The sequence below is a fragment of the Trichoplusia ni genome, unplaced genomic scaffold, assembly GCF_003590095.1.
Source record: "Trichoplusia ni isolate ovarian cell line Hi5 unplaced genomic scaffold, tn1 tig00003034, whole genome shotgun sequence".
NCBI classification, from domain to species: domain Eukaryota; kingdom Metazoa; phylum Arthropoda; class Insecta; order Lepidoptera; family Noctuidae; genus Trichoplusia; species Trichoplusia ni.
Window position 1 is genome coordinate 304,593 of NW_020800318.1, and position 24,916 is coordinate 329,508.

Consider the following 24,916-nt stretch of genomic DNA (forward strand, 5'->3'; position numbering starts at 1 on the left):
TCAATCTTTCTCTATTCTGTGCCATAACTTCCTTATAATCAGTCAGTCTCAGTCGATTTCCCTTCGGTTACAAATATAATAGAAGGACAAAAAGGAAGTACATAGATAAACTCAAGGAAAAGCTTTAGAAGAATACAACTATAAAAACATTTTATTGTTTTCAAATCAGCCAAAATTTTCTGGCTCTATTTTATCGTATTAAAATAACTTCTATTTGTACTACCAAACACAGTTCCTTCAATAATCAAAGAAGAATCATTGCATAACAAGATTTTGCGAAAACAAACCACATTGCTAATTCAATACCAATGTAACTACCAAAGTGTGTCAAGAATAACCATCAAAAACACCCATAAAACCACGAATTAGAAACTCGTTTACCAGAACCAGCAAAAAGTAATTTGATCAAGGGAAATATGAATTACATTCAGTGAAAGCCGACATAACAGGATTTTTAATTAACTTAAGGACTTTCTTTGAGGTTGTCTTGATAACAGAGCCTTGAGACACGGTCCGACGTAATGCTTTACTATTTTAAGAGAACAATGGTCTTGATAAAAGAATAATAGGAGTAAGATCAAAAAAGGCGAACCTGGAAGCGATATGGTGCATTAATTATTGTCCGCCTACGAAACAGCCGGTGTTCCATTGTACGAAATTTTAATGGAAAAAGAAAAATATGAAGGTATTTTTTTCATTGTATTAGCCAGTACAACAAACGATTTAAGAGAATTTAGATGGACTCCAATGTAATTTAAAGTTAAAACACCTTAAGCTTGGGATTTACATAAGATCCCAAAGGAATAACCTATGAATAAGTAATTGTTTGTTTAAACTTTATTATATTTATATTTATTGTTGAAAGCGTGCAGGGTTTCCATTCATATGAATAAAATTGTAACATCATTGTTTGTTTTCCTTATTACATTTTGTCACATTAAACGCAACTATTCACTTTGTTTATGATTTCATAACCTTGCTAATTACACCTAATGAACCTTTAGTTGCGATCGTAAAAACGGAATTTTCTAAGACAAGAGAGTATAAACTATATTTTTCACAGTCGCCTGTAGGTGACTAGTTTATTTGTGGCGTAGACGACATCATTATAAGCTTGAGTGGACTTTTATAATACGCCTTACGTCACACAAGATAAAAATAAAGAAGACGCTAATATGCGAAGTTTTAACATAATTTATAACACATTGTGTGCTTTTGGTGAAATCTGTAACGACGTGTTAATTTCAAATGACGGTAAAGCAACAATCAGTACGCATAAAGTTGACTAACTTGACAATAAGGTCTTAGCTAATCAAACGCAACTGAATAGAATTGAATAGATAAGTATAACAATATAATATAGCAAGAGAACACAAACAATTTCCAACATTTAACTAAACTTCCCACTGCGAGTTACAAAGCAGAGCTCTCAATCACGAGCATTTGAAACATTGACAATTTCGTAAGCGAATTACAAAATTAAATGAAAAATCATCACGTCTGTTGTCCAAACAAACAGGTTTTTTTTTCAAAAGCCATCCATTTGAAACTCCCACAGAGCGAGACGAAATTGTATTATTAAAAACTTGCGAATAAATGAACAAAAACAGTTTCCGCGTTAAATGGTAGTCGGTTCATTCTGATGCTGACTTCAAGATTGTCGCAGATGAACGATTGCAAACGAAACTCACATGACTCTTGAGGAAAAACTTGAGAATATTCTTAAGTTTAAAATATTTTAATCAGAAATAAAGAGACCATAAATGTTTTGGTAAAGCCGAAAGTGACCATTTGTCTTTGATGTCAATGCATCAAAGCATCGATTAAAATTGACTCTAGAAGGAAACCTTTAATTAAACCCATAACTTGCGGTAGTAACGGAGTTTTCTTGGCGCGGCTACCCCATAAAGGAAAAGAGCGTGACGACAAATCAATTAGCAATATGAAACTTAACATGGATGTAGTATTACACCATATAAGCGAACGATCTCAGTCAAGTCCATAAAACACGCGCAAACTACAATCTTTCGAACAAAAACATCAATTTGATGATGGGAAACTACTAATTACGGGAGAAACAACGAGAAAGCATGCACGAGAAAAACGTCATGTCCAAGAGTTGATTGAACTGGTTGTAAAGACAACACGACGCAAACATGTCTTTCAACTTAGGAAGAGCACTGCCCGAAAGAAGCTAACAATTACAACCAAGAGACAACTAAGAGACGCTAAATATTTTAAATTACTTGACGTCAGAAATTATCAAGGTTCCCGAGATCAAAGGTTAGCTACAGAAAATTATTTACTGTATATTAACATAATGTTAGCAATTCTGACAGTGTTTATTAAGATCGGAGTGGAGGCTAGGCGTCCATAATGATTGTCGGACATAACATTGTAATTCCAGCAAGACGTTTACAAGCGTACTTTTTACGAGTTTTGGAGCAGAATCGTTATAATTTCGTTAAAAACTTCTAAAGAAGTATGTTTAAGGATTCTTTATGGACGAAAATCTTTAAGGTAACTGAGCGGTAAATGCTTGGAAGCCGCTTTTTGTGTGTACAATCTGTTTTAGAAATTGTTCGTGTCGAAACCTCAAAAGGGATCGTTCCATCAAAAGGAATTATTGATATTGAGATACTGTATGTTTATCATGACTTGTTTGCTTTCTGTGACCTAATAAGAATGGGTGGAACGGGAAGCATTTCAGCGTAAACTAAATTTATCATTTCATCTCATAAATGCCCTATTTATCATTTCAGTTTTATCTCTCATACTATAGACTGTGTAGATAAAGATTTCGATAAGTCGTGAGAAAATAAATATTGAAGTTATTGTTACTTGGTATTTTTAAAAAGGAAATTTATGAAATTTCGGTGAGCGTTGAGGTTCTATTATTCCATGCCATTTCCGACAGCTTTTGGGGGCACAATTTTTGTGACTGTTTATTTAAATATTTAATTGATATTCACTCTCATTTCCATATTATGAGATAATTATGTGCATTTCCAATTGATTTTTGTAATACGGTCAATTAACAATTTATGCAGGTGGTTTCACTTTCCACTGTTTGATTTTTGATACCGGATCTCAAGGTAATTTACTGCTGAGATACAGCTTCCTACTCAAATCTTGTTTTATGCAAGTGAGTGACGCATTCGGTCTTAACATTAATCTCAGCTTGATTTCCTTAATGATGGTAATAACAATTGAAAAAAAAACTTCTGTTATGAATCTAGAGCCAAGACAATAGCCTGGAAATCAACAAACAAGAATTGAAAAATCATCTAACTGGAACGTCCTTACATCAATCGAGAATAATTACATTTACAATTAAAGAAACATAAAATAAGAAACCTACATAAAAAGGAGTCAAAGCGCGTGACGATGGCTGAGGAAAAAATACACTTGAGAATCTCCTTTTTTGCAACACAACACTGCTAACCTTGGTAAGTCCCAAGTGTTTGATCACAAATAATGTTTTTGCACTGTGGACACTTAAACACTAGCTACTGACGTAGACGGCGGCACGGCCCGCCGACTGATCGATTCGCGAATATCTGAAACACCGACGCGTGCGGCCTCACTGAACGGCCGTGAGCGACTGGCGTGGCGCATGCGTACTCAGCGCGACGCGCGCCGCTTGAGAGAAAGCAATACTCAATACTCTTGCGCACAAAACGGATACAGGTAAATATTAAAAGCGCTGTTTTTGCTGAAAGACTGAAGAAATGCTTTCTAAGAGACGGTCAGTTTCTTTGCTCGATGAACAGTAAACACGTACATATTGATAGGGGAAAAGCATAAATGCGCAACGAGTAATCCGGTGGGTTATTGTGATGTTGTAAGTAACGTGGTATGTACCGGTATGCGAGTACATTCTGGTTTATTATGACAAAGAATAACGTGTTGAGTACATGAAGCTGAGCGTTTGCCATCTGGTGTCCTGTCCATTACGTGTGAAGCCTTAGAACGCGGACAGCTTGGCCACCTGTCGCACGACGCGAGTGTTTGTGCGTCATGTTATAACAAACAGCCTGGAACAGCTGTGATTCAGGGTACAATAGAGCCTCAAGGTGATGTGTTTGCACGAAGGTCAATGGCACGGCGACGATACAATGTATACCTGATGACACTCAGCACGTTCACAATTACTGTAATTACAGAGGTTATTTTCAAGACATTTGAAACAACATTGTCACACAAAAAGTCTCGAGGGTATTTATAAATCTGTGTTATTTATGTGGAATTATAGTACCAGTCACTGTATTGGCACAGAACGACCAATAAACAAATATTACGAAGCCTCAATCTATAGATCAGTAAGTGAACGTGTGCGGACGCAAGGTCGTTTGCGAACCGGTCCTACGGTCCGAACGCGACTGTACTGTATCGCATTTTAATAACATTGTACATTTTATTGACCAACATAAACCATGCTCGGGGACATATTAATTGTTTTTTTTAATTATTATTTAAAAACGTGATTTCAATATCAGCAAGCGTTGTATAAATAATGACATTACTGTTCTCCATCAAAAATGGATCATGGAAGTAAGGACCAGAAATTGGTCTTTACCCACATACGATTTATCTTATTAAGCTCATTAAAATGTAAAGGATGTCGTTATTCAAGCCTGCTAACAGGTGATACGAGTTATATATAATTAAGTGCGTTTATGCGGCGCCGGCGCACAAGTTGACCCACTGGGCCACTGCTACAGTTACCCGTTTGGTTAGCCACCGTGCAGAATGTTCTGATCGTGATGGACGCGAGAAGCTTGTAGATGGACTAGACGACTCTACATACGTGGATATAAATAAATATATTACTGGTTTGATTGTTGACAGGTGTAGATTCACCTGCAAATAGTTTGAAAGTACAATACTCATGATTGTTAGGTATTTGTTGTGCAATCGAAAGAGTAAATATAAAATTAAACAAGTAATATTAATTGATAACACAAATAAAAATGAATCGCTTTCCAGATTCCAACTAAAATAAAAATAATAATATGTATGTTACGACTCAAAATATTTTAAGCAATCATCCATTTATCACTAAAAAAATGAAAAAAATCAATACATAATATAAACTACTGAACATCTCTATTCAAAATAAACACAGGTAATATAAACGTGCACATTTTAATTCAGCAGTTAACTCCCTTGCGTATACCGGTCGCGTTCTAGTAAACCGTAGTGGACGGTAACCGCTGTGTTAACGGCGCGCTTTGATCCGACTCGCAAGACTCGCGAGGTTTACTTGACTAACTGTTGATGGAATGCTGTAGTATTGATTATAACCACAAGTGGATAAAACTGTTTAATTGTTTGTTAATGGGGTTTCGGAAGAGTGGAGTCCATTTTAAAAGTTGTTTAGGCAAAATGTTTACAATTGAGGAATTTATTAAAATTTATATTATACTAGCTGACCCAGCAAACGTTGTTTTGCCTAATATTTTTTTTCTAGTTGTATGTATTTATAATGCCACATTATAAAAAAAATAAAAACAAACAATTTAGTCCAAAAAATAAAATATATTTTTTTAGTGTGGGCAACCCTTAACACTTAGGGGTATGAAAAATAGATTTTGTTCTATTCTCAGACCTACTGTATACGCATATAAAATTTGGTATAAATCGGTTCAGTCGTTTCGGAGGAGTACGGTAACTAACATCGTGACACGGGAATTTTATATATTAGATTATTTATTATTAACTTTTTATATTAAATGCGGAAAAAAGTATAATCATTACACATAACATAATCTTGTCAAAAGTTTTTGGAATTTCACAAATTTATCACGAACTAAAAACAAGAAAAAAAAATAGTGCTTTGGAAGTGCATCACAGATATTGCCTTAATTTCGACAAAAAATGAAATTTACGTTATAAGATCAATGATTTTTGAGTTCTTTAAAAAAAATACAAGCCCAAAGACAAGTAATGTGCCTCTTAAACTCCGAGCTAAAGCCTCTTCCAATACAGAACAAATTTTGTCATAGGTCAGCCATACAGGGACTCAGCTATTTCAGTTTCCAGCATTAAGGATGCTGCTACGCAGTCACTGATATATATCTCCTCTACAATTATACCTAGATCTACTTGCACAACAAACATTCCAATCCACAGGGAAATACATCCTCAAATGCAAATATTTCACGTGGAATGAGAATCATCTGTATTTTCGCGAGGTTTACCTCTCAGACGATCCCTCACATAAACATACCATTACAATATTACACGGATGTTTTGGTCCTTTTGATGTGTCCTGGGACAGTACAGACACTTCTTCAAGTTAGATTATTCATATTGTGGGAGAGAGACAACGTAATATACGGCTTAGAGTGGTGTCTTGCTTCCACAACAGCAATAGCCTAACTTTGGGAGGAGGTTGTAGGGTCTGGTCTTTTATAAAACATCTGTAAGCTACTGACGTCACATTTGAGTCTAGTTTTTGTACTGATCTTTGTATCTTTGTTTATGTAATGGATGTATAATTATAAGTTCATGTAGACAGGTAAAAGAAACCATGATGTACTAGAGCTAAGTCATACATCATATCGCGATAATAATAGTTCTAGACAGCAAAGAGTGAATCTTATGGATTATTAGGACTACTTGTTAGCAATGACAGACGAAAACTAATACTAAGCAAAGTTCAGAGGAAGTTAAAAGATTATACATACTAAACAATTTATGTAACTTTATTATTATTTAAATTAGATTCATAGAAACATGTCCGGAGAGAAACAGATGTTTTAGGTAAAACACGTTTCTTACGAAGCCAAATAAAATACACAAACAAGTATTCACAACTAGAACATCCTAAAGCAAAAGGCCTCATATTACATAACATTTTATATTGTATAATGTCACCTTATAATGCTAATATATTGTCCTGAATATTCATAGGACCAAATTATTCATAAGGTTCTCATTTAAATTCTCTGTCATCTTAAGGCTATTTCAAAGATCTATGATTTCTTTAGAAGGTGGTGAATATTTTCAAAACTATATGTCTTTAGTTAAATCGGGTGTTATGGCAATGCGCCAAGCGTTTGCCACTGTGAGTACTGTGCAGTGACTAGTTTAATTTCCTGCAAAAAGGATAAATGCGTACGGAAGGACCAATATTATGTGGTCTTAAATAAAATTGAACCTCTTTAGGTTCATGGAATGCATAAATTTGAGATTGTGTGTTTAAAACGAAAACTTATTTTTTATAGATCGCTTCGACTATCAAAGACCAGCTTAACATAACGAATCCTATCTCTTGCAGGAAAATAGGAAAAAATCGTAAATTTAGAATATTTTTCGCTATCATTTGGCTAAATATTAAGTAGTATGTGATAAAACAGAACCAGCATAATTTGAATAAAACCTTGGCACCCACGTCCATCCATTTTTCCAAACTGGCAACCTACCTTGGGAATTCCGATGTGTGTGGGATCCGTCGCTGTATACCGAACGAGTTTAGTTGCAAACTTGCAACCAGTTGTTGGTAACTGACCGCGGCTAAACAGTAATAGAAGTACAGTTGCTAACTGGCCTGTCGTAAAACAAAGTTTGATGTTTGAAGGGTTTAATTACTTTTTTGGGGACAAATATAGTGCTCATAAGGCAACTTTTCATAATAGAGCTGTCAGTACGACCGTGTGCAAGATTCAACATTTATATAAGTGAAGTTTTAAAATATATATGAATTTTTACATTTCTTTTGGCGTTGATAAAGACATGACGTCACCTAAAAGCATTTAACTGGGTGTCATTAAAATTTACTTTTTTTTTCGTGGGTTCTCCAAAGCGTTAATATTAGGTACTATATTGGGTATTTAGCGTGAACCAGTTCTTGTCACAGTCCTAATAAGTTGCGACCCCGACATTGTCACTAAAAAAGTCGTAATATTCTGTACCGGATATTGTAATACTTTATATCATGTTGATTATAATCATAAGACGAAGTTCAAAGAGAAATAGATATATCTACCTACATGTAAATACCGCATAAGCAAAAATCGATTTTAAAAAATGATACTCCAGCATTTCCTATTGTACTTAAACATTCCTTAACCAAACTTAATCTTCCGTAATTAAAATAGGTCAACGAAACCCAAAAATTACTAACAAAATCCTTTGATCGATCAGATTAAATCTAAAGAGTAACTATGAATTAAATATGAGAAGCTAATACGTTTTCTGATTGGTAATTAACATAAAGGGCTATCCTTTTCGGACAAGGGATTAATATTTACGAACTATCAATAAAGGATTAAAATTGACCTTTATGAAAACTTTGTGGAAAATCTACGACGGGTAATAATTTTGATTTCATGGTTTTTTGACTTCACCTCATTAGGTACTCCCAAACTTTTCTAAAATTTTAAATGAGACTATGGTGATGCTTGGTTCATATTCCTAGTTCGATGCCAACTGCATCTCATCTCTTATTCCTTTACGTTGTCTGGTACGGACCTGCCAGATTTTCGATTTCTTCCCCTGTCGAATGAGTGTAATTGTCGTCGTTCTGATTTTTGCCCTTATAAATAAGTAAAGAGAGTTACAAATAGGTTTTTATATGATACGGTTAAAATGTCAATAATTCTGTTTCAAAAATTTCGACGAAGCTACCAAAAGAACAAAGCTTTGGAAAATAACCAGCTAAACGAAAATTTAAGCAGATTCAAAACTGCTGTTACCTATCGAAAATTACCAACCATTAATCATGAAATACATCAGACGCCGTTCAAAACTTTAAGAGTTAAGGAGAGCACTAAGCGAACGAATGTTCACGGCCATACTCATGACCATAATTTAACTAACTCTAACTTTATTCCAAATGTGGTTTTCAAGAATTACTCTAAATGTGGTCTCGAGTTCCATAGTAACAGTATCCGCTCCGTTATAGATAGTTTTGTTACGTGTTGTATGTATGTCAGCATTTTATTACGACAACAAAGACGATTAAACGTTTCGTGTAAAAAATCTTGATTTTCTAGCGGAAACGAATAAAGTGTCTCGAATAACAGAAAACAGCGAATGGATGGAGTTTTCGTGATCGTTACAATCAAAATTCAGATCACATACTACGGCGCATTAATTATTTGGAAACGGTAGTGCTGCAAGTATTCCGTTTACGTTCATACCGATTTATTTTCTGTTTCTCATTTATCTCTTGTTTCAAGGAGGTATAATTAGATGACATTTGAGTTGCATACAATCGGGGAATGGAGATCGAAACTCGATCGAGTTTCCAAGGTGAGTAGACTTAAATAAAACAAGGTTTAGATATAAAGAGAGAGGTGCCAACATCGAATTAATAGTTGGTTAATGTCTGTCGAAGTGCGATACGCAGTTGAGTAAATACAGGCTTTTTTACGAAATAAAAATTAAAAACTACAAAGTAAAACCATAGAACAAAGGAACTGCTTGCAACATTAAAGTCGCCAAAGTCAATTGTGTCAATGGCTATTTGAGTTTTAATACCGTTGTCTCTTATTTGCCTTAAAATAGCGCAATGTTTACTGCACTTTTACAATTAAGGACTTATTGCAAACTTTCGAAAATTCGATCCTCCTACCCTCATCACAGAAATAATCATCCTTCTACAATTTACGACCAACTGCTGGCTTTTCCAAATAATGCTTTAAAACTTCCTACTAACAAGCTCTGCATCCAGTTAGAGTCAACGTTTTTGCTTAATATTTGAAAGAGAATAAGTACTCCTCTGGTCCATACTGTACTGGATAATTGTATCAAGCTTGCTAGTCTGACGTAAAGTATCGAATCAAGCTGAAGCGAAATTAAATCAGTTATACAACAGTCCAGTGCCTATACCAATACATTTAAAGCAGGATCGTTGCGATTGAGGAAGCGAGAGGCCGCTACGGCGGAGTAGAGTGCTATCTCGCTCTTGAGATGAGAATATTTCTGATTTAAGAGTTAGTGGGAGATCGTAGTTAGTGCACTGAGCATTAACCAATAACAACACGGAAATATCTAGAACAAGAGTTAAATGCGTATTTCTTACCGGTATTACGTCTATATTGATAAAAATGGCGGAAAATGATCTGGTGCGATATAAAAGTGGAAGCTTGACTTGTGTTACGTTATTGCACCTGAGGGTACATTACCGTTCCAGTTGCAATCATACAGGTTTCGATTTCTTACGTAAGTCAATCTTATTAATAACAGATAATTTTGTTGTGTAGGTTTGTCGTAAATATGGGTTAATTACTGTTATTCAGTTTGTTTAATGGCAGCAGAGAGCAGATAGATCACTCAGGGCATGATATTTGTGAATTTTAAAAAAGTAAGTTAGTAAAAAAATATTTGTTCGTAAGCTGAACCTAAAGTCCCAGGTTCGAGGTATTTGGATTTCAATTTCTGTTCGTGTTTACAGTAACCGATTCGCATGTTTAATTCGTAATAAATAATAACATTATGAACATGTTCCAATAACCTACTTAATTAAATTAATTAAGTATTAATTCTCCAATAAAACACAAGATGAAATCAATTATTGCCCAATACATTTTAATGACGTACAACACACAAATATAACATTAAAATGTGAGCAAAGCCAAGTGCATTCATTAGCTATATTAAGTTATATCTTTATATTCATGTAGGCGAGTAGAAAGTTGTATATTTACGGAATGGACAGAGATATGCAAGACTGAATTAACACGTTGAATGTCAATGCGCAGATGAAACGATCAATATGAGAATGTGCATAAATACGCATGAATTTATGGGTTTTCATTACGTCGAAGAATTTAATCTGGATAATACGTTCGTAGAATAACATTAAACTGTGGATTTATTTACTTAAGACAAGTATATTTATTTATTTGCGTAATATATAAAAAATCGGTGTGAATTTAAAATGATGTTCAGAAAATACGTTGTTTCTTTGGCATATCATTGTAACTACCAAACAAAACGCTGCTTTTCGATACTTTGCTTTGAAAACGTTTTTAAATTTTATATATCACAATACTCTTTCTTCGTATTACTTAATTCGAAATCAATAACTCACCTTTTATATCCACATTCACACTCATTGCTCGTGCAAACGAACGGAAAATGTTTATTTGTTTTTTTCACACTAACACTCATTCTTATCACTTAACACATTATCTATGACGTCACACGATACTATAAAAGTCTTTATATCTTTCGAATATTTTCTTCTGACTTTCGGTTGGATTAAACAGGATCTGGTGATCTTGCGAAATGAGTGTTATAGTTGTAACAAAATCGATAGTACTGTTTTTATGTGGGTGGATGTGACCAGACGTCAATACAGTGGGCGTATCCATATCGTGATAACGTTGCATGTTATCAATGAACACAGATTTCTTTGCAGTCAAAGTGTAGGTGTGATTATTTTTATTTTGCTAGATATTTTTGATAGTACTAGCGAAAAGTGATAAGGGTGGAATAATTAATTGGAGAAGTTGCATGTCTTTATATGGATGCAATATTTTTTAATATAAAAAATGTTGAAAGAACTAGACGTATTCGATAAGTTTATAATATAGATAAAGATTTAGAAAGCAGATGAAAAGAAAAGCGATGGTAAGCCTCAATTCGATATTACTAAAATAAAAGGATTTAAGTATCCGAAACAGAATTATAACAAAAAAAGTCTTAACCTTTCTAGAATAGACCTTTTATGTCCAAAACAAACAAGACCTATCAATATTTGATAAGGGTATATGTGGGAATTACATACAATTTATATAAAACACCCACGTGATAGAAAACCCCGGGGTGGGGTATAAAAATCTAGGTGTAAATTACCCTGCATTTGTATTGACCTTTTCAACCAACACAATATTCCTACACCGATTACCGCCTGAAATTTTCACGGTACATTACGTCTAAAAGGAAGTTCTAAAACCTCTATTTTATTATAGTACAGGCCAATTTCACTTACTTTAAAACTATTAAGAACTTAGTTCCCGTGATCTAGATTAAAACATCAAAATTAAAAGTTCCATTTTAAGTCTCATGTTTAAAATAGTATTATTAGATTAATACTGAAGCAATTTATTTGTAACGAATAATTGACATGAAGTTATTAAACTTAAAAAATATATTTAAATAAGCGACAGATGTAATGAGGCTTAATTGCTGCGACTTCGAACTGATTGACGATTCACTAACAGGCAATAAATTATCAAGAAAACCGATAAATTCGACTGATCGAGTTCGTTTGCTACCGTGAAATCTGCCTCAAGTAGTTAGCGTTAATAAATAAAATTCCTTAATGTTAGTTAGTGAACTAAGTCCTATTTCCTTGGAAACTTTTCTTTTGATTGCATTGCAGAAAACGTTTAAGAGAATGGAATCTGGAGGAACGAGCTACCGTACCCTGAATTAATATTTCTACTTCTGGTTTTTTTACAGAGAAGTATAATTATAAATTAATCGTCAAATTGTATTAATTCCTCAGCAACAGGAAATCTGGGCAACATAAGCAGAACTTTTAATAATAAAAGCTAATCTAAATAATAAAAAAGAAAATATATAATACATTCGAATTGAGGAACCTCCTTTTGGCGCAATTATGACTTTAGACAAGCATCATAAACTATACATTACACAAGGTTCAAAATTGAATACAAAAACCAATGCAACTCATAAATAAGGAAAGCAATCAAGATATTAATAAATCATATAAAATCCATCAATTAAACCTCATCGCAAAGAGAATACTAATGATATTAGTTCAGTAAACACTGCTTTGATATTAATAAAAGATTGGCGTATAAGACAACAGACATTAATTAATGGAGTATGTATGAATAAAGATATTGTGATAACAATCAGTCATAATATATTAGCTTTTGCCGACAACTTCGTATATGTTAATCTTGAAACCTTATTATTGTTAATATCAGCCGTTAGTGATTACTGCAGGTCGAAAAACACTCCCTTTTTCATTTTAGAAGAATGAAGACATTCAATGTTAATTAAAATAAAACGTTGCTGTTTGCCATGTTGGGATCGAACCTCATATACACATAGAATTCGCACAGAATAGCTATCGTTTTGTTTCATTGAATATTACGCAATAAACACTAAAAAAATTGTAGTAAAAGTATTTTAATCCTTTAGAAAAAACTAATAATATAGATCTATATTTTGCTGTGAGCTAAGCTATCAATTTATCAAAGACACTTGCAAAAATAATAAGAAAAGAGAATGAAAAATTACCAAGAGGAGACTAAAATGAATGGTTATCAATAACTAAAGAAGAAAGTTGTGAACAGAAAAGGTTTCTGAATAAAAACAACGATATTAAAGTTTAAATGGATTTTTAAAAGAAGATTTCGAAAGATAAAATATTGTTGGAGCTTTTGAAGCGAGATTGAAAGAATTAGATTAAGGAAATACGATGCATAGTAATGCGCGTGAAATTTTCTGCTGAAATATTGTTTTTAAGAAAATGTTAGTAGGACCGGTACCATCAAATGTGGGTTGAATAGAAATGCTTGTTGTATGGGTGTTGCATGTTTTACTAATCCATATATATACTAATATATAAAGCTGAAGAGTTTGTTTGTTAGTTTGTTTTAACGCGCTAATCTCAGGAACTACTTACTGGTCCAAATTGAATTTTTTTGTGTCGAATAGACCATTCATCGAGGGAAGCTTTAGGCTATAAACCATTATGCTGCGACTAATAGGAGCGAAGATACAATGGAAAATGTGACAAATACAGGGCAGGTATAAATCATAACCTCTACTAATCATAATCTTCCACCCACGGGGACGAATCTATAAAGAGTACTCTTTAGTTCTTTCATAAAAACAAAAAAGGCTGTTATGTCAAGTATCACTCTATTTATTCAAAGTACCAGTAACTTCGTCATTCTACCGATATCCATGCCTTATTAAATTAAAAAGTACAATGACTACAACACCTAAACTTAGTGTAAAGTTGCAAAACTATAAACCCCTATTAAGACCGTTCTTTATTACAGCACTAGCTGTTGCCCGCGACTTCGTCCGCGTGGTTAGAAGATATAAGTTATAATTTATACCTGCCTTCTATCTATCTATCTGCCTTTTATCTATCTTGTAGGATTCAGTCAGCGTTTGCAATGTAAGCGCAAAAAATGTGTTTTTTTACGACCTCACATTAGAAACCTCAAAAATTGTAGCCTATGTGTTATTCTGATGTATAAACTATATTTTGGTAAAGTTTCATTCAAATCCATTCAGTAGTTACGTGAAAGAGTAACAAACATCTATACATCCATACTTTCTTAGTATATACTTAGATACGTGTCTACTGAGACAGTGTGACACAAACAACGACAAAGCAACAAGTTTCTTATATAAGAAGCTACTGGATAGAGTAAATATTTATCAGGAAACATAATACACATCTTTTGTTGCGATGTTTTACTTTGTAGCTGGAAAAGGAATGTTACTGTTTTATTTGAGATACGTACTCCTATATTCTTTATTAAAAACGTTCATATCGTTTTTAACACCGATATTCTGAAATAGGTAGTCTTCTTGGAACAAATCTGACTCTACGGGAGGCAGAAAAAATAATTCAAATTTTAAACACTAATTGTGTAAGCACTTATGTGGATGAAAATAATAATATATTCGTTGAATACAACAACATGGTCACTTAAAATAATTATACCTACATTTAGAGGACAGAAACGTGACAGCGTATATCAAGCTACACGGAAACAGATTCCTCATCTAGAACTGCAATAACACTACTTTAGGGATAGGCCTAGAACTTGCAGCGGTACTGTCCGAAAGGGTTACCGTGGCCCCGGTACACGAAGGGCGAAGGAAGGAACATGGGTGGGTTTTAGTCAGTAGGAGTCTGACACAAAGTTCCGATCAACCCAAAGCAGAAGTAATTTCATGATTTCCCATCCATAAAGGTCTACGACTTAACACTCAACAACAAATATTAGGTACACCTAATGAGCTGTCATCACTTATAAAACATTATCCACACAAACTTTTTGGTCTTATTAGTGTGTTGTGCTAGACATTGAACATTCGCCCACCAAACGGCAAACAGTAATATTATTATACTTGCGTGAGGTCGACTAAAATGTCACTTTTATGAGACAGTGCTAATATATTCGTGGTTTTTGGTACAAGTGTTCCAAGATTTCGCAGTTAATTTAAGGTTGGTGGTTTGGTCACACGAAACTTGACATGGTTAATGCAATTAAGCGCTTGCTTTGATTGTTATTTTTATCTGATATTTTAAAGTTATTTTCATTTAGCCCTTTTTTGAATTCTCATTGCACTATGTAAGTATCTACACTAGTTACACTTACTTATTTTAACTATTGCTTGGACAGTGTTGTCGTAATTAAAAAAAATAGTTTAATCAATATCCATTTCAAAAAACATATATAATAAATTAAATGAGGTAACATGACAAAACAGTTATCAATAAAAAAAAAACTTCAGGTTTACAGAATTGTGTAAAATATTAACACAGAAACCTATTATAATATCTGAATTACCAAAAATACACCAATCGTTCGAAACGATGAGAGAAAAAACTAACCCTCAAAGGTTGTATCATTATTCATTATTCTCTCCACACATTCGTTAGGAAATTGAGACAGACCCGCAGACAGTCCGACATACATATTATATAATAATATCTCAGTATCAATCGGTTACCGGAAATATGGTACATGACGTGGCCCCGGCGACAAAATGACAGACATTTACTTCCTTCGAGCCTCCAAACAAAGTGAATTCAACGATCGAAATATGAACAAAAAGTTACTAGCTTTTGCTCCTGACTCTGTCCGAATAATAATAAATCGAAGTATTATGCAAGTAGTTTGTCTTCTGCCGTATCTAAAAATTCAGTTGTCGTATTTAGAAATGAATCTAAAACAGTGACAAAACAACAAATAATAATGATGATTCAAGAACTTAAAAGCGGGATGGAAGGGGTCCAGTCGGTAGATTCTCCAAAGTAAGAGTTTACTAAACAATTGAAAGTAGTATTTACCTAGTTAACGTTGTATTTATATTCATTGAACTATTGACTTAATCTTTCTGTACTAACTTGTTAAACAGCCCTAAACCTCTTCAATTCCTTTACATTCAATTCAAACTTAGTATTTCACAACTAATATTTAACATTTAACTTAAGCATAAATTCGCGTTTCTCGCATTTCAAGTACATATAACAAAGAGAAAACATTTAAGTTAATTTAACAAGAATATCGTATAAAGCGGCATATTACATGCCCTATTATGATTGCGTGGGCATTCAGCTTATTTCGCTTGTTTGAGGTCAAAGGAACAACCCCAAGGGAATGTTTTCGACGAACCACGGACGGGAGCTACATAATGTTTTTATTAAGCTTCGGGCAATTTATGAAGGCCGTGTTTGAGATAATTCTGTGAGCGATGCCGGTTTGATTTTTATTTGATTGTTTAATATCATTTGAAATAGCTGAAGATGTTAAATTTGGAGAATAAACACACCGAGAATGATTTACCACTTTAGAAGCATCAATTGCGGTCTGAAGTGATGGTTTCGCGACGAAGGCATTCGCTGGTGACGTCATCAAATGCTGCATTACGCAAGCAGAATTTACACTCAGACTCGCTCGTTTTATATCAACATTTGCTGAGCTGATTATAGCACAAGATATTCAGGAAGAAACTCTGAATCCTCAAGTTGAGGATACATTCTAATATACAAATGAAATCCATGTTAATAATATAACGGGTTGTTGTTAAAACTTAGAGCCCCAGAGACTTGGTCAGAGCAACAAGAATAACAAGAGAGACTAACAAAGATCTAAAAAAAATAACGAATTCGTCGAGAGACGGACTTGTTGAATATCTTTTATATTTTTGAAGATGTTAGTTTAATTCTCATTAATACAAATGCCTTGATATTTTTCTTTAAAGGTCATAATAACAAATTTTGATTTTTGAAAGTCATATTTTGAAACCTCTGTTTTAGTTAAGGCTAGATTACGATAAAGCAAGACACTTTCGTAACAATATCAATATAAATATTGATTTCCACCCATTATTTTTGAATAAACATACAAATAATGTACTAATATAACATCTTATAAAAGTCCTATTGATAGCACAAGCATTTTCCCATAAAGTAAGGATTCATACACGTAATCGCACTCGCTATCCCGTAACAATCCCTAACGTTACACCTACCAATACATTATTTTCTGGACTTGTAGATACCTATGCTAGGTTCACAAATACAATTACAATTGACTCTGAAGCCGACATTAGGAATTCCAAAAGCGAATTCCCAGAGTTTCATCTGTCCGCTTGTCTAAGTACAGGTGTCCGAAGTCCGATTGTCTAAGATCCGATCGCCTCTTCAGGGACCGAAATGTTAGACTGCTTGTATCCTGAGACATGGATGCAAGATTACTGATTCGCATTACTATTGTCTAGCCCTTGTAGTGTCTCACGAAATCAAAAACCATTTAATTGATGAGGATAATGAATTTTGAAGGAAAGAGGGATAAAAAGAGTCACAATTGCTGGACGATTTTTTCTGTTAATATTAACTTCACGTCACGTCACTGCAGCGGTATTTAGGACGTCCTGGTTTACTACTAGTATTTAACAATCAACATATAAATCTATTTAAATTATGGAATATTTATTCACAAGGCCTATTATTAACATTCTTGTCAATATTTCTCGGCTTGTATACCCTGCAATCGCTTAAATCAATTAATGCAATATTAACGTTCAAAGATCAATAATTGTGAAATTAGAGAGGTCATTTAGCGTAGGCACAAAAGAGGACGAGCCTAAGGTCATTCTTTGGTAAGATGGTAAGGTCGTAGGCATTAAGATGGTCAGTGACCAACTTGCCAGTTACCACAGGCTGTCGCAACATAATGATAATGAATGTATCATTAATTGTTCATCTAAAGCCTCTATTACATGTCGAGAGAAGATTATAATTATTCCAAGAATATTATAAGAAATTGGTTTGAAGGGAATTGTAAATATCGAAACTGCGGGAACGATTACGTGTTGGCAGTATTAATGGAAAACATAACCTAGCGTTTTACTACGATAAACCTTTATTCTATCAATTCAAAATTCAATTCCTCTTTTCCAAAACTACTAACTCCATGAGGACCAATCGAATGCTCCACATTACGTAAGCCAGGAAGCATAATTCACTCAAATTGGAGCAGTCCAATTCAAATTAGGTTTCTATCGGAAAGCAATTCAACTGACCAGCAAGGTCGTGGGTACTTCAATGATGACGTAACGAACCTGCCCACGGTCGAAACGAGTATTGTGACGTCAGAGCCGGGGGCGGGCGGACTAGTCGCCACAATGTGTACTCGTATAACAAAAAGGTACGGTAGTTTTACTCATTTTATTGAGGAATAAAACAAACAAACATTTTGTACACAAGGTTTACAACGTGGGTCAGAAGAAATGAAAATGTCATAAAACGTCTACCTTTTCAGGACCTCTTTCGTGTTGAATATTCCTCGCATACCTGATTATTATTACATTCGATTGTGAATATAAATAAAGAGAGATGAAAGACAGTAGATTGATGATAAACTAGCGGTAATATGTCCCTCGGCATACTTTCCATCTCATAAATATGTTACAGATGGTGCCTTCAATGTGTACGAAGGTAACGGGTGAATAGGGAAATTACTTTTATTGTTGCGTTTGACTGAACAGCTAGATAGTAATGGATTTTTACGTTTTTGTTTTATGGTAAATCTTTCAGAGTTTATCAGGCGATAATTAATGTATGTTTTGAAGTTTTTTTTGGTCTGCTATAGTATTTTCTTAGATGGCAAGAAGGGTTTTAGCCCTGTTTTAACAAAAGAACCAACTGGTAATTAGAACTTTGATATACAACGGCATTCCCCGGTATGATTTTGATTCTTCATCAGACAACTTTAAGGATACCTATTTGCCAGCCTGAGTAGACCTATTACAGTTTTTGATAAACCTTCTGCATGTTTCGATATTCTGGTGATAACATGAAGTTACCAATCTATTAGCTCACAGGTGGGTAGTCGAATTAATTTGATTGCATATACACACCCACGGAAAGGGCTACGGATCGAATAATATTTAAAGTTTAAAGACTTGATTAGGTAAATAGCCTAATGAAGGTTGGGAAAGACTGCAGTATTAATATCAAATACTAATAGGATTTGATAAATCTAGGTTAATGCATAATGTAATAAACCTAGAAGTTACTAGACTACAGGTAGACTCTCACTAGAATAACTTGACTGATTATATCATTAGTAAAGCAAAGAATATTAATAATTCGTTAACTTAATGACACATTCATTAAGGGAGACCACATAACATAGTGATGCAAATTTATTACGTAAAGCGTTCTAAATTATGCACAGATATCGTAAGTAAAAGTATAGTGAACCGAGGACCTAAGAAATATGGCAAATGCCACAAAAAAAATGGATGAATTGTAAGATGATAAAAGGAAGAGCAAATAATGAAATTTAAGGAGTAAATATAAATGGAAATTCTGAATGGTGAAGAGAACAAAACACACATTATTGGAGATTACAAAAATATTTCGCAGATTACGGAAGCATGCAATTTCGATGATATTCCAAGAATTAAGTTTATTATAACATTTCACTGACATCAAACAATCTGAGCACGACTTAATACTCTTTGTGATCAGACACTGTGACGACCCGTATATTCAAATAGAAATAATGGCTATCTACAGTGACATATTACGTGATGTAAGTGTAGTATAATACCATAGTTTCACTTTCACATGCAAATCAAGCCACTGTGTGTACATCAGTGAAAGTGGAGTCAATAATAATAATGCTAAACTGTGTCCCCTGGTGGAATAAGGACTTTAGCTAGATAGGGAACGAAGCACTAAGCATCCTCAGTTCATAAGAACGTCATCAAGTAAGATTTCTAGAAAAAATAGTTCTATAACATTTTTCACCACTGTTAGGGATGCAGTCAAGCAACAGCAGCAATGGCCCAAATTCAAAAATCAAGAAGTTTCTATTTCAAGTATGCTTTATTCCAGCAATTTCAAAGTTTAATCTTAATTGAACGGCTGCAAAATCTTATGGAGAGGCTTGCATTACCCAATATGAATGTCTTGTTGCTAGATTAGTATCTAGTTCCTTCCCTGCAAGAACAAGTACCGTTCAGTAAGCTCGCTTATTTGTAGGTTAGTCGTCTTCGAAATTTTAAAATTATCCGTAACCAATTATTAATTGTTGAATTTTAGAAAGTGCAGGCCTAAATTGTTTGGGTTATTTTGCAGCTGTATCAATCATAGTGTGGCATGGGTTGCGTATTAACATGCAATCAGTTTTTTACTATGAGTTGATGGATTGTAGGTGCTCATTCGCGTAATATATTACTTACTCTTTCTGGGTTGCAAAGATGGATTCGTTGAACGAGATTGTTCTTATGATGGTAAGATTGAATTAATTTAAGATGACATGACTTGAGAAGGTTAGTTATAACATCCATGTATCTTAATATAATATAACACAACGCCATCTAGTCTTAAACTAAGAAAAGCTTGTACGTTATTGCATGAGTACTAGACAACTGTTCAATAAACTGATATATTTCTAAATACATTCGTATTATACATATCCAATTAACATTTGTGCATTTGTCCTTCATCTTAGATCGATGATAAAAAGGTTGACAAGTTAGGAGCCATAAGGAGAAAAACGGATGTTTCCCTATTACAATAATGATATTTCTAACATACTAACAACTATCTTGTTCAACAATTTTCGTAAAAGACAATGAAATTGATATATTGTTTTATTTCTTATGTACAAACCTACACATTTATCTTTCCCCTAGGGTAAAACGAAACGAAAACATACCTTCTACCTTACTAAACACCTACACATGGATCCTTACTTATACATACAAGCTTTAGCCCGGGGCTGCTCACGTAGATATCTACGACGGGGTAAAAATGGCTTACGACCTTGCTACTTGAGATCCAAACTAACCACATAGGAAAATTCATGAAATTCAGCTCTAATAAGAAAAACCCAGTTATAGTCACATTTAAAATTATAATTTGAACGTATTACAGATAACATAAAACAATTTATTTATAACTTAATGCAAACGATGATACTAATAAACAATGCGTGCTTCAATGCATTATCTTCCCATGCAATAATGAGTCAGCTGAGGAAAACAACTCATCTGTACCTATGTACAGTCATGAACTAAAATCCTTTTTACTATGTAGACTGGCTTACCCATAGTTTCATATGCTTGGATGCCGGTTATAGAGGTGCAAGTTGTCCGCACCAATATTTTCAAAATCAAAATGGATAAATATTCTGGCACATATGAAAAACATAGCGATGATTGTTCTTGTGAATATTTATTGACAATATAACTACTAATGCATTTGATGGTATGTCTTTTGGTCTTTTGTTTTTAAATTCGTTATTGTATATCAACTTTTGCACTGACTGTACCGACGGGTAATTATTTTATCTATGACCTTTATACTTCGTCATAACAATGCTAAAGTGTTTCTTAATTAATTACTTCGATCAGAATGAAGTCAACTGGTACGAGTTTGCATGTTGTTTTCTGCTTTATTTTAAACTAAGAGTTTTGTATAAAATATTATAGTTTTTAGTATCAATCTAAAAGCGTTATAGTAACGTAACCTTTAGTATACAATTTTGAAAATGAAATATCCATTTACCAAAATAAAAAAAATATCCTATCAAATGAATTCAACTTATTGAAAAACTAAAACGTATATTTTACCACCCACTTTCCTCCAAAAATAAACTCAAAAACCCTTTCAATCCATCAAAATGACCAACGAAAGTTATAAATCAAATTTTATATTCGTAAATAGATATTCGAGTTACGCGACGTGTATAGTCGGTCACGTCAACGTCTCCTTTATAAGGTAGACGTCGACTTGTGCAAAAGGGTCTTTTGAAAAGAATGCGGAGGACCTTCTGGCGTCACTGTCGTCGGAAACCTCCCCGCGAACAATGGGAGTAATAGGCACGCGTGAGCTCGTGGTACAGGGGATGAGAGATAGCGGGGCGGAGGCAGGTAGAGGGTGGTCGAGGAAAAAAACCGTGAGAATTTTTGTCTGTTATTATGTTTTTTTATCGTTGAAAATAGTCCCACTTTGTTTGTAGAACTCTAACAAGTAATTAATTAATATCGATAAATTAATTAACTTAGCTATAGAAATAGCATCTCTTTCAACCGCCTATACTTGCGTTCCGTTTTACCGATGCTAAGCAAAATTAATTCTAAAAAGGCTCTTTTGTAACACGCCTCTGAATGATAGTAAACAACATTATATTCAAACCGCGCACTAACCTAATCGATTTAAATAGCATCCCTACGTAACGAAAACAAACGAAGCTAATTAAAGCAGTGTTTCAGCTTAAATATAAGTGTGCAACTTGGACCATAATCATTGTCTGTGGTATGAGAGGTCCCCGACGAACTGTCGAGCTTTTGAAAGGACCTGCAAGACGTAGGCACCCTTTGTTTGCTCGGAAACGGTTCTCATGTACAAAGATTGTATGTGGAGCGTCTATGTACAGTTACGTTTCGGAAATATTTTACTAACCTGACGTCATCTTGTAAGTGTTTCAACTCGCTGAGTTCGAGTTCCCGCCGCAAGTTGGAGACTTCACAGAGAAGCATGTCTCGCTCTGAAGACACCTTCTCGAGTTCCGCCCTTAAGCGGACCACCTCGTTGGTGAGATCCATCGTCGCCATGTTGACGACTATCGATACCCGCTATCGACACAACACATCACTGATCACAATGACACTTGACACTCAGACCAATCACGGTCTCGCATTTTAATTTTCGAACATCACAGAGGTTTACGCACACACTGAAGGGATGGGAATTTTATAACTGTTCACTTCTCGAGCACAAATATGTCGAAGTTTTTCAGTAGCGATGTTTCCAGCTCGCTCAGTCTACATCGTTGGCATCTGAAACAATAAATCATTCCGTTAGGGCTGGGTATGAAAAAGAAAATTGCTCCGTTGGTATGAGAACCCGAAATATTCAGTTCATAAAGTGCGAGTACAATGGCAGACGTATGAAGTTACAACATCTGAAACTATGATAATACAGTGTTATGAATAACAGAAACTGTTCTCTTTATTGGTTGTTTTGAGCAAATAGAGATGTTTTCTTACATAACTTTCTTATATTACGTTCAAGTGGAATGTGGAGGCATGTTTGTAATATTCCTGTTTTACTCTGACCTTAAAATGAGTATTTTTGTCTCCGACGCTTTTATGCTTTGCGGTTTTACAACTGTCCGTACTTACTTTGCGCAATTATGTTGTTATAGAAAATTTATTTTCAAGATAAACTTTCACGTGTTTAAAGTATAGACTTGACAAATGACCTTTGGAAGAAACATGACTCATAAAATGCATGAAAACAGTCCAAATTCCAAAATAAAATGACAAGGTATTGTGTCACGTCTATTAAAGAATTTTGAATAACTATTGAGATAAAACAATGATGATAAAATGACGACGCAACAATATTATTGATACTAAATTTTGATATGAGATATGTTTCATATTGTTATCAAACTCTTAAGTATGAGTCAGGCTTTATTTATATTTTGAATTACTAACAATATTATTTACTGGCTATTTTGAGAATATTTTTCTAAACAAAACACTCATTATAGTTCGTGAAAAACAACGAAACGTCACCATTTATAAATAACTCGGCTCTATACTCGGAGATACGGCAGAAATGCATTAAAATTACTTTTTGAAGAGCAAATTCAATCCCAAAACGAAGTTTAAGGATAATATTTATAAATTGATACACAACCTCGACCAATACCACCTCCTAATTCATGTAAAATAGTACAAAGCTGACGCAATTAGTTCCGCGCATTTAAAGTTAATTTAAAAGACATTAATTAATTGTCTTCACAATGTACTCGTTAAATGTGATTTCATAATTAATCTCCTCCTAACTCGGTTAGCATCGCATTAGTTACATTGCAGGCCGGAAGAATACGTGATGAATGATAATGGGGGAGGGTCCAAGTTTTAAGATGTCTGTTTATTGCTGTTGTGGTGGAGATGCTGGTCCTGTCCAACGCCATCGACTATGTTGTGTGTAAGCGTAGGTAGAGACTATAGTAATATGGTACAACCCTTGATATACTAAAATATGATTTAATGATATTCGTAATGAAGAGATGTAAAGAGATATTTAAAGATTGCAAGTAACGCTTTTTTGTTGGTATCAGCTTGTAATTTCAGCAAGGCTTATTCTTAATCATCATCAACAGCCTATATTCGCCCACTGCTGGACATAGGTCTACCCAATTTCACGCCATCGAGATCTATCTGTGGCTGCTGGCATTCAGCAAATCTTATTCTTAATCACAAATTTCGATTGTAGGAGCATTCTTTTTTTTGTAATTGTAATTTTTACGATTCGAGGACAAACTTACGTGACGATAGTAAATGCTCGGATGATTGACCTTTGTATTTGTAAGAACTATTAGTGTTAATTTATACTTTATATAAATACGACTAACGGTTCCAGGTGTTACTGGGACAACATTTGAAGTTCCGTTAGAAATATCAACTGAGCAGCTCAGTGACTGACAAAGAAGCATAATATTAGTACCAGATGGAAATAGTGATTAAGTCAACTCCTCTACAGGTAGGTATAGTCAACCCCCAAACCCCCAATAGGCATTGAACAACGACAACACAGTTAATGCATAATGTAATAAATAAACGTAGGTATGTATTTCACTTTGAAAGAAGTCTTGAATCTGACAACTTGCACCACAAAATCACTTCGATTCCGGGTGTC

General features: G+C 34.2%; 1 protein-coding gene across 5 annotated transcripts in view; it reads right to left on the minus strand.

Moving 5' to 3' along the window:
- Positions 1-23,042, minus strand: part of LOC113507659 (IQ motif and SEC7 domain-containing protein 1) — an 87,435-nt gene extending 64,393 nt beyond the window's left edge. The window contains exon 1 of one of the 5 annotated variants that reach the window (XM_026890560.1): positions 22,667-23,042. In XM_026890560.1, coding sequence (XP_026746361.1) covers positions 22,667-22,818 — 152 coding nt within the window. In that variant the 5' untranslated portion in view covers positions 22,819-23,042. Of the gene's footprint in view, positions 1-3,361; positions 4,929-11,044; positions 12,740-22,666 lie in introns of those variants that run through there. The other 4 variants (XM_026890561.1, XM_026890559.1, XM_026890558.1 and 1 more) reach the window with 4 other exon arrangements.
- Positions 23,043-24,916: the final 1,874 nt, after the last annotated feature.